Source organism: Halictus rubicundus, chromosome 14, assembly GCF_050948215.1.
Source record: "Halictus rubicundus isolate RS-2024b chromosome 14, iyHalRubi1_principal, whole genome shotgun sequence".
Classification (NCBI taxonomy): Eukaryota; Metazoa; Arthropoda; class Insecta; order Hymenoptera; family Halictidae; genus Halictus; species Halictus rubicundus.
The window spans coordinates 8929476-8941584 of record NC_135162.1 but is presented as its reverse complement, the minus strand read 5'-3'; the positions used below and the strand labels follow the sequence as shown (position 1 = coordinate 8941584).

Genomic DNA, 12109 nt, shown 5'->3' with positions numbered 1-12109 from the left:
AAAAACAAACGTTGTTAAGAAAATATATTAAGATAATTTATTACAAAAAGGAGATTTGTCAAGAAAATTTGTTAAGAAAATTGATTGCAAAGAGAAAAGAATTTGGTTATTTAGCTCCAGTTTCTTGCAAATGACGGAGGCAATTTTTATTTTGCAGAAAGGTCCATAGTCAAGTGATAATTTATCAGAAAGAAGAATTATTCCAATTTAAATATCAACTTTTTAAATACCAACAAAATCAGAAGAGTACCTTTTGGAGAGAACGTCACATTTTTGAATCGCGTGATTTGCGTTTTTCGAGAGACTTGTTTAACCGCCTCATTTGCGAGTGAAATGTTTGATCAAGACTCGAACAAGTCATTCGCAAACAAAACGGTTAAAGGTTTCATTGAAAGGTTCGAGTTTCACAGTGAACAGCGGACTCTGCTCTTTATCGATATCGCGATCTCGATACGGGGATCCATCAAGCGTACGCACACACGACCACGATCAGATGAATACTTAATCGATGCAGGCTAATCGATTTAACGCAATCATTAAGCAATCGTTCAGCCGTGATTCATTGACGCTTTGCTGGATCGGTGACGCACGTTCGTTTCTCTCGGTTTTCAGAAAATTTCCACACAATTGAATAACATTTAAACTTTATTGAAAGTCGGTGCAAAAGGTCTGTACACACCTTTTGAAATGATCATTACTAAAGATAGTTGACATTCCTTGAATTCTTTTTTCTTGAGATTTTACAAGGATTCATTTATTAATTGTACTTAATTGATATTAGCAAATTGTAAATTATCTACGAAAATATTAACATCTTTTAAACTGAAATAAAATATTTATTCGTTTACTATCAACAATGGAGTACAATACAGTAGAATGCAATACTGTGCAGTAAAGTACAGTACAGTACTTACAATACAATACTGTACAACGCAATACAGTACAATGCAATATACAATACTGTACAATACAATACAATCCTGTACAATACAGTACAATACTGTACAATACAGTACAATACAATACAGTACAATATATTACAATATCTACAATATATTACAGTATCTACAATACAATACAGTACAATATATTATAGTATTTGCAATACAATACAGTATAATAAATTAAAGTATCTGCAATACAATACAGTATAATACATTAAAGTATCTGCAATGCAATATAGTACAATACAGTACAGTATCTACAAATACAATACAGTACATTACAGTACAATACATAACATTACATAACATTACAATACAGTACAATACATTACAGTATCTAGAATACATTACAGTACAATACAATACAGTACAATACAGTACAGTACAATACAGTACAGTACAATACAGTACAGTACAATACAGTACAATACATACAATACAGTACAACACAATAAAATACAATAGAATACAGTAAAATATAATACAGTATCTGCAATACAATACAGTACAGAAAAATGCAAAATACAGTGCAATAAAATGCAGTATAGTGTATGTAGAATGTGGGATAATAATAACGCGACCACCCTGTACGATAGCGAAACGAAAGGAAAATCGATCGCACGTCCCAGGATCAGATACCCACACATGGTAGGCGCGAAGGACATCAAGATGGATCGTGGATCGCGAACGCGTCAGGACGTATCGATTTCTCTCGAAGTGTCAACCGCGCGTTCAATTAGACGCGGTATGATCGTTGCCTCGATCCTTTGACTATACTTACAGCTATATCGGGAACAGTTGTGCTTTGTCTTTCGATCCGATCGATCCAAACTGGCTCCGTATGTTCAACGACAGTACAAAGGGATTTTTGTCTTCTGGCGTCTTTTTCGTCGTGAAAGTCGAGCCGCTGAATGAAATCGAAAAATTTCGGTATTTTTAGAACACTAAGTCACAACAGCAACCGCCATCAACATAAATAAACATAGTCTGCATCCGCGAGACACAAGTGGACATTCTCAAATGCTTCTCGAAATTAACAGAATCCTTCCTCCCATTAATAATTTTAAAAAGTCGAAAATTCTTTTGATCTATCACCTTACATTATGAATTTGTTACAAAATATTCGTAAATAAATAGCAACAAATCAATAAAAATCCAACCTGGATGTGCAAGCTCTCGGTATGCGAGAAAATACCAATGGCTGCTACCTAAATAATTACTCATCAAATATTTTTGTATTATAAAACTAAAGAGTAAAATCAATTTTTAGGTACTACCTAAATGAACATTTTCAAATATTTTTCTGTACAAAACTAAAAGGTAAAACAAATTTTTAGGTACTACCTAAATGAACATTTTCAAATATTTTTCTGTATAAAACTAAAAAGTAAAACAAATTTTTAGGTACTACCTAAATGAACATTTTCAAATGTTTTTCTGTATAAAAGTAAAAAGTAAAACAAATCTTTAAGTATTTTAATAGATATTTTAATAAATATTTTCAAACATTCTTTTGTACACAAAACTGAAAAATATAATCTCGACATACTATCTTAATAGACATTGTCAGGTATGCAAGACTAAAAAGTGAAATAAACCTTGAGGTATACTATCCTCTCTCAATGTCAAACGTTTCGAAACTTGGAATGCAACAAGGTTAGAATGTTCGTTGACCCCTGGGTCAATGTAATCCGGAAAATCTTAAGCACGAGCGGCCATTGCAATGAAGTTATCCAGGCGAACAGGCGGTTCTGCTCGATCTCTCTGAAAAGTGGCTTCCGTCGCGTCGCGGACGTAAACTATTAATCATTTGCAGGCCGAAGAAACGCGCGTTGATGTGATAAATGGAAAAATCTGTCGACAATGCCTCACATTGTAACCGAGCGTGCACGCCATTTTTGTTGTTTCGTTTGTTCACTCTCCTGACCGGCGACATACAATAATTATATTCAAATTTTAATACAAATTTTTTTAATCAGCAACTCCAAAAATACTCACTTTCTCCGTCAACCCCTTGCCATACAATTCTCTTCACGATTGTAATAATTTTTTAGGGTAACAAGAAAACATTTATATTTACAATAATGCTCAAATATTAGTCACAGAAGGACAGAATTTTAACTTAAGGGAATAAAGGAATAATATTTATATCCAACAGATTTTATATACAGAGTTTACTCTATATATGTCCCAGATGCCTAGGCGATAAAAGTCGTAAAACTATCCCCACTGCCGCGAGGTATAATCGGCCATGAACCATGACCTCCAGAGCTTCGTTGTCCTTTTCTATCTCCTGGTCGATATATGTCACTGGCTAGACCCGTGTTTTTGACATATATCGAGTAGACACTGTGAAAAATTATCACATTATATTTTCCGCTCGATATCAAGCAACCTTCGTTTGAAATATTTTTTTACACAATAAATAGTTTTAGTATATCGAGAATATTTGATTAAACAATGTCTGACTTATTTTCTTTTTTTTTTTGTTGCAGATGAAGATGCACAGAATTTCGACACGGACGATGTATTAGACAACAGAGTCTACATCGATGGTCGATCTCGAAGACGGAGATCATTGACAGAGAAGAAGTTCGTGGACGATTACCAAATCAGAGAGAAATATGAACCGCCTGTAGACCGACGATCAGAAAATATGTATTTTTTACGAAACGGCGACAGGTATAAGAGGTAACATACGTTTCGCTATTTCAATCATGATAACAATGATTTTTTGAATACCTCTCTAGATTAGAAAGCTGTAGCTACAACTATTTTCTCAAGCTTGTTTAAATCTCAACAGCAATTATCTCCGCAATCTTATTAGATTGTAAAAATTCGTACTCGATTGGAAAGTAAAACAATTTTATTGCATAATTTATTTTTCATTACTTTATTAATTTATGTTTCGCCTATGGCGGCCAAGACCATTTCTGTACACCCTGTACAATATTTTTCCGTAATTGTGAAACCTTTGAATCCTGGGAGGTATACAGTCCTTACTCGATATATGTCCCAAATATGTAGCCGATAAAAGTCCCAGAATTATCCCCACTGCCGCCCGATATTTACACTTCTACGTTCGGCAGTGTATCAAAGAATAGTATCTTCTAGCCGATATATGTCCCTGGGTGGACCCGTGATGTGGACATATATCGAGTAAACGCTGTACGTACGTTGCAGGGTGCAAAAGCTCAAGAAAGAATATTTTTTTTTGACTGCAGATACTACTCCGTGGAGCATAGAAGGGACGAATTTAGCGTGGAGTATGGTCACATCTCGGAGATGGAATTGACACCCTTCATGTCGCACCGAGCACTGCCACTTCAGTATTTCATCGAGATCATGGTGGTGGCCGATGCCAAGATGATAGAGTACCACCGCCCAGAATACTTGACCGGATATATTTTGCTGCTGATGAGCACGGTGAGTCTTCACTCATCGATTCTCTTCCCGATCAGTCTGAAACTATAAATGCATAATTATTAGTAACAAAACTTTCTTTGTTTTCTTCGCGAAACTTTTGCCAGCATATCCGCGACGCTTTTCTGATTGAAACGAGACCAAACACGACACAATTCGGACCACGTTCGCCCGTTTAATCCACGATATAGTACAGCCTCGATTATCCGAACTGAAGACGTACAAATTCTCCGTTATCTGAATTCCCTAAAACGCGAACAAATCGTGTCGTGTTTGGGCTCGTTTTAATCAGAAAAATGTCACGAATATGCTGATAAATGTTAGAATAAAAAAGACTTTTATTAGCAACAATTGCCAGATTGTTGCACTCGTAAATGCGCCGCAAATCCAATTCAGTATGAAACGGTACGAGTCAGAGAAGCGCAACTCGCGGCGCACCCTGCGCAGCCGGGTATTTATTACACAGCATAGGTCCGACATCCGTTCAAAAAAGAAAAAAGAAAAAAATAAAACAGGGGAAAAAAACACGTGGAAACAAAGCTCGACACGCCGCGTGGGTGTATCACTTTGTCCGAGCATGGTTTCGGCGAAGAAAAAAGGAAGGGAGGGCCTTCGGTACCAGAGGCGAACAGGATTAAAAGGGGATCCACGAAACAGCGGCGGCGGCGGTTGGATCCCATGGATGATCGATCTTGCTTGCCAGCGGGATCTGTCACGAGCATTAAATATTATGCAAATGCGTTGGCTGCGTTCCTAGTTCGTTTCGGATATCGAAAGGTAGCCGACGAACTTTCGACCATCAGTCAACCACCTACGGCACTAATTCGATTGCCGCTGAAAAATCGTCTGTACCATCTCCAGCCATAAGCTCTGCGCCATAACGAATCGGTGTTAATAAAATTTCATAATATTAATGATATCACGAAATAACAAATGTGTAGGCTGCACATGTTCGCGAGAACGTTTTGGTCAAACGAGGAAAAGAAAGAGCTACAAGCATGTACTATAACACGTGCACCAGAATATACTATAGTGTGCTAGAATGTAGAAGGTTATACTAGAATATTCCAGCGTGTATTATTGTAGAATGAAATAGAATGTACTCGAATATACTACAGTATACTACAATGTACTAATATATTGCACTATACTAGAATGTATTAATATACTAGAATATACTACAGTATATTAGAATGTGCTAATATACCAGAACATACTACGATGCGCTAGACTGCACAAATATACTAGAATATACTACAGTATACTAGAATATACTATGATATACTCGAACGTACTAATATACTAGAATATACTATAGTATACTAGAAATGTACTAATATGCTAGAATATACTACAGTATACTAGAATATACTAATATACTAGAATATACTATAGTATACTAGAAATGTACTAATATACTAGAATACACTGTGGTATACTAGAATGTACTAATATACTAGAATATACTATAGTATACTAGAATGTACTAATATACTAGAATACACTATGGTATACTAGAAAGTACTAATATACTAGAATATACTATAGTATACTAGAAATGTACTAATATACTAGAATATACTACAGTATACTAGAATATACTATGATATACTCGAACATACTAATATACTAGAATATACTATAGTATACTAGAAATGTACTAATATGCTAGAATGTACTACAGTATACTAGAATATACTAATATACTAGAATATACTATAGTATACTAGAAATGTACTAATATACTAGAATATACTACAGTATACTAGAATATACTATGATATACTCGAACATACTAATATACTAGAATATACTATAGTATACTAGAAATGTACTAATATACTAGAATATACTACAGTATGCTAGAATATACTATGATATACTCGAACATACTAATATACTAGAATATACTATAGTATACTAGAAATGTACTAATATGCTAGAATGTACTACAGTATACTAGAATGCACTAATATACTAGAATATACTATGGTATACTCGAACGTACTAGAATATACAAGAATATGCTGGAATAAAATAGAATACACTGAGATATGCTATAATGTACTAGAATATATTAGAATCTGGGAGAATGTACAGTGCGTGCATATAGAAAATTTCCCCTAGATTTATGAAATCGGTCATCGCGCAGCAGGAGCAGCGAATGCGAAACGAATGGCCGGAAGTTTCGTTTTCGCGCGGGAATCGCGTGGGCCGAGAGCGTGGTTTCGCAACCAGGGGCCGAAGGTCGTTAATCATCTTTAATTAGCGGGCTGTATATTCGCGTTTTACCGGGTGGAAATTTCAGCGGCGCGAGAAATTAGCGTGCCCGGTTGACATAATGGACGCCCCTGTTGAGGGGAATACAATCTTGTCGACAAGAGAGAACCGGGCACTCGGTTTCTGCTTGGCATCGCGGGGCGGATTCTGCTACGCGAATATTTAGAAGCTGTGCGTATACGCGTATGTGTATATGTGTGTATATATACGTAGATTCCGTGGGATATAAATTTCAGGAGCGACCGACTCCTGCGTGGCTGCGAACGCGGCGCGGCGCGGCGCGGTGGCGCGCACAATTCATCGTCGAGAGAATAGAAAGTACAAGTTGCACCTTCGGGATTATAAATTCTACCCGGGCACTCTGATACGATCGCGCTGGTTAACTACCTTTAACGCGACGTTGACATTTTCGCCCAGCAATTGGAGCTCGGATCGAATTCGATCCGAGCTGCTTCCGGGCGAACAGGATCGTAAACCTTGCACGGAAATGGAAAGTCCGTGTGCATCGTTAAGAGGCTGCATTCCTACAGCCGAATAAAAATATAGAGATTCTTTAAAAACGGTAGGATCTCCCACTGAATGAACGTAATTTCTATTAACGGGGCGTTCTAGTTTTCGTGGCCATTTTTTGGCGAGTATTTAGGAATTTTTTTTAGGAAAACTATTGAACATTTTGCATTGGGATTTGGCAGACACTTTTACGGATATTCGAAGTACATAGACTATTTTTTTCAAGTGAAAATAATCAAAATTGCCTGAGTTATATATTTTTTTATGCAGCAGGTTCCAAGGGGTACTCTGGTTTTGAGTGCCATTTGTTACCGATTTTTACGAATTTTTCTTAGGAGAACTGTTCGACTTTTAGGATTAGGATTTTGCATACATATTTATTGATATTTGAAGTATATCGGGTATTTTTTTCAAGTGAAAATAATAAAAATTTCGTGAGTTATATATTTTTTTATACAGCATGTTTTAAGGGGGTGTTCTGGTTTTGACTGTCTTTTGTTACGAATTTTTTTAGGAGAACGGTTAAACTTTTTAGGTCAGGATTTCGCACATACGTTCGTGAATATTTGAAGTACATTAGGTATTTTTTTGAAGTGAGAAAAATTAAAATTGCGTGAGTTACATATTTTTTTATAGAGTGTGTTTTAAGGGGGAATGCCATTTTGAGATATATCCCTCTATAATAACAACAGGATTGAATGTATTCAAATTTCATAGAATTTTTATAGTAACATGTGTTTTATAGTAAAAATTGTAAAAGAAAAAATGTAAAAATTCGTCATTTTGACGCTGTGTCATAGCTCCTCTGTTTCGATGTCATTCGAAGAAGCCTGCGAGGCCTTGAAAACAATCAGATGTGCTGGATTTATAGGGTCTCGGGCGGTGCCGATAACATTGTAAACCTGCTATCCGTCGGGTGATAAATTCGTTCGAACAACCGATCCGCTAATTACTTGGAGAATTACGAGAATCGATTGTGCCGGACAGATAGCGCGTTAGAAGGCATTAGATCCTGGCTACCCTGCGCCCGCCCGTTTCAATTCCCTTAACGGCGGATAGAAACATGAAAATCACGACCTAACCCTGGGCTGATTTGCATTCAATCCGATCGGCACGGCAGAAAACGGGATTTGCATTCGAATCGAATTACTTTAAGCGGTGAAAGATCGATCCGGTTGTGCATACGCTTATTGTGGGGATGGCCAATTATATAATCGTCGAGGCCCCGGCATCTTTAAACAGAGCGTAACGTTCGCGAACCACGTGGGACGTGCCCCACTAAACCGGGGCAATCCTGCGCGCTGCGCACGGTGCGCACGGTGCACGGTGCTCACACCGCTCTGGTACACTTTTCCCACTGCTCCGTAATTTATGCCCGTCGGTCTGGTTTTGCAAGCGGCGCCTAGCACGGGATAGACCACGGAAAAGGCAATCCTCTAAAGGTGCCATTCTGGAACGCGTGACCGTGCTTTCCAGATGCAATGTCTCGAGACCAACGGCCGTAACTCATGTCCCGATCAATTGTTTTACCACGTGCCGCGGGTCTTATTTAGCGTTTTGCAAATCAAACTCGACCCTTCACATGCCAAATTCTCCTTTTTGCAAATGTACTATATTTTATTCTACTACATATACTATATTACATTATACTGTATCATATTAGATTATACTGTATTACACTATACTATACTATATTATACTATACTATATTATACTATACTATACTATGCAATACTATACTATACAATACTATACTATCCTATATAATATTATACTATACTATGCTATACTCTACTCTACCATACTATACTATGTATGCTACACTATACTATACTATACTGTACTCTACTATACTATACTATACTATACCACATACTATATTACATATACTATACTATACCACATACTATACTACATATACTACACTATACTATATATACTAAGTGTACTATACTATACTACATATACTACACTATACTATATATACTAAGTGTACTATACTATACTACATATACTACACTATACTATATATACTAAGTGTACTATACTATACTACATATACTACACTATACTATATATACTAAGTGTACTATACTATACTACATATACTACACTATACTATACTATACTACATATACTACACTATACTATATATTATACTATACTTATAATATACTTACATTAAATTATATTATACTATTCTATACTACATTATATTATACTGGATTACTTGTTATGCTATAGTGTGTTGTGGTAAGACTACGAGGGCGAAGAGGGGAATCCTCGCGAATGTGGAGAAGCAAGACGATAATGAACAATAACACAAGGGTCGAGTATTTGGTCCAGATTCTGGCACGATGAGATGCAAAATGACATGATCAGCGAATTGCCAAAGGGTAGCCAAATACCCTGATTATTGGCATAAGAGTTATCGATGGACCGTTACGCAAAATAAAAATTGTTTGAAACTGCACTGGTCCATAAGTAAGGATGATGCGATGGCAAATGACAATTTGATCAACGATAAGGGTGTCCGGAGGCAGGTAAAATCAATAGAACGAGGAAATCCGATCGTCCGGTGACAAATGAATGATTCATATATAATTTGACGGTTAGCCTCGTCATTGTCAACCAGGTCATTACCATCGAGTCGGTTGCGCGTCCCACGCGAATCAGGACCACACCTCAGAAGAGGGCAACATCCCACGGAGCGTCCGGGGCTCACTTTCACGTGCCCACGCCCGTCATTCATACGACGACGATTCAATCAGCTTTCCCGGTTATCGATCATCTTTTGATATTCATGACTTTTTTACGAATCGATGAAATCTAATTTGACGTCGCGTCGAACGGTGTTTGATAAGTTGAGCGTGGCCATCGTATACTATCCCGGGGCAGGGCCCCTTGCCGGGACACGTGTGGTTACCATAACTACACCATGCGATCTCCTCTCGGATGGCCGCCGCGCCGCCTCTAGCGTCTTTCTGCTCCTCGCATTAATATGCGAGGATTAATGTCCTCTATGGTCCCCCCTGCAACTTTCAAGTCACATACCGATGTGTCGTTAAATATTTTTTCATTTATTCCATTCGAAGTGCTATACAAAATTTCTGTTGTGCCCTCTCCGAAAACAAGAACCTTTTACGTTACAATTTGTCAATTTTTACTGCACAGAGTCAATTAAATTTTTGTCCAAAAATTTTTGTGAATTCATTGTGCATTTATTTTTAAGTTGTAAAGGGCTGACATTGAAGCTACCGAATATTAAAAGGGTATAATAAGGGTGGTATAATTTACTGCTTTGTAAAATTTGAAAAATGTTGTTAATAACAATTTTGTTGATGAGACTATTGCCAGCTTATTCGCGACGGTTTTCCGGTTAAAACGATACCCAACACGACCCAATTCGGACCGCATTTACTCGTTTAATCCACGATATCGTAGACCCTCGATTATCCGAACTGGTTTTCGAAATTCTATTAAGTCGAGAATTAAACGAGTAAAAATTGTCCGAATTGTACCGTGTTTGGAATCATTTTAATCAGGAAAATGTCGCGAATACGATCCACGTATAATGAAAAAGACTTGAAATAATTTAATCCATAAATAAACAAATAAACGTAAATTCTCTGGAAAGCATGAAACAGGAGAATCGCATTGTCGCACAGCGATTTGCCACGTAGGAATTTCCCGGTAGCCATCGCGGTGGAATATTGTGCAACGGTGTCTCTGCTCGCGGTTTGTGTGTCGGTCGGCTTTTTCATGGGGAACTATCGAATGGTGTCAATATTTTATGGGCAATCACTGGAGAGGCTCCCGATGGCTCAGTGGACATAAACTTTGACACTCGATCGATCGTCGAATGACCTACGGGTGACGAAAGCCTCTGACGTACAGCGTCTCTAATATTGTCATCGACAATTATTTAATCGACCACAAACATCGTCCGTATTTCAACTGACGCTATAAAATATATTAAATCTGATCGGGGTCTATGAGATCGGCAAATAAGTGACCCTTGAAAGAACAGATTTTACATTACAAAATTACTGTATTAGAATCTAGTGAAATTTAGTGAAAATTACCAAAGTGATGGAATTGTAATAAAAATATCAAGTTTTAGGGTTTCCTTGGAAAGGGAAAATTCCTTTTAGAGACTTTTCAATTAGCATTTTCGCAAAAAGGAGGACTTTTCTTGTGCTGGGCATACACAGAACAACGGGCACGAAGCCACGCCCTTGTGGGCTCGAAGCCACGCCCTATGCGCACGAAACCACGCCCCTGCGAGCACAAAGCCACACCCCTATGGGCAGGAAGCCACGCCCCCGCGGGCTCGAACCCACTAATGAGTGAAATTGTCGGTAATTTTTCGAAAATCAGAAATTTAGTGTTGGCGTATTTTCCGGAGCCAGCGTAAGCGTGCGAAGCGGATGGTGTCCGATTGGAAATGGCGGTTCGATGGGATCGGTGTACACGAGATGAGAAGGTGTGTAACGGGAAGAGCAGACGCGAGCGATGTTAATAAAGATGAATTTTTGCAGTCGGGATAACCCATTTAACCATACTCGTACCAGGACAGGCTCGCGGTGGATATACGTCGCTTATGGATGGCCACCTTCATGGAAATGAAAAACTCGTCTGTTTGCGTGCGCCTGACATAGCGATCGTCCAGTGACACGATTGAATCGCCGCGTTTCTCTAACCGGTCCAGTGAGACTTCACCCGGGACCTTTTTTACGGTTCCCGGTTGGTTGATGGCCTGTTAATCAACCCCCTCGAGCAATCGAGAGGAAAAAACGCGGGGAGGAACAAGGAGAAAGGGACGCCGCATTATTGTTATCATTAACACTGTCCGACGAACCTTGTCTTCCGCGGCAATTTTTAGATTGGCTGGCAGAAAATTATTGGGGTGCTGCGAAAATGCAAATAAACTGCAATTTATAACTCACTAA

General features: G+C 38.0%; 1 protein-coding gene across 1 annotated transcript in view; it reads left to right on the top strand.

Annotated features, from left to right (window-relative positions):
• LOC143360955 (A disintegrin and metalloproteinase with thrombospondin motifs 9) overlaps positions 1-12109 on the top strand; it is a 137719-nt gene that overhangs the window by 107797 nt on the left and 17813 nt on the right. Inside the window, exons 6-7 of the mRNA XM_076800171.1 lie at positions 3440-3635; positions 4169-4370. Coding sequence (XP_076656286.1) covers positions 3440-3635; positions 4169-4370 — 398 coding nt within the window. The remainder of the gene's footprint in view (positions 1-3439; positions 3636-4168; positions 4371-12109) is intronic.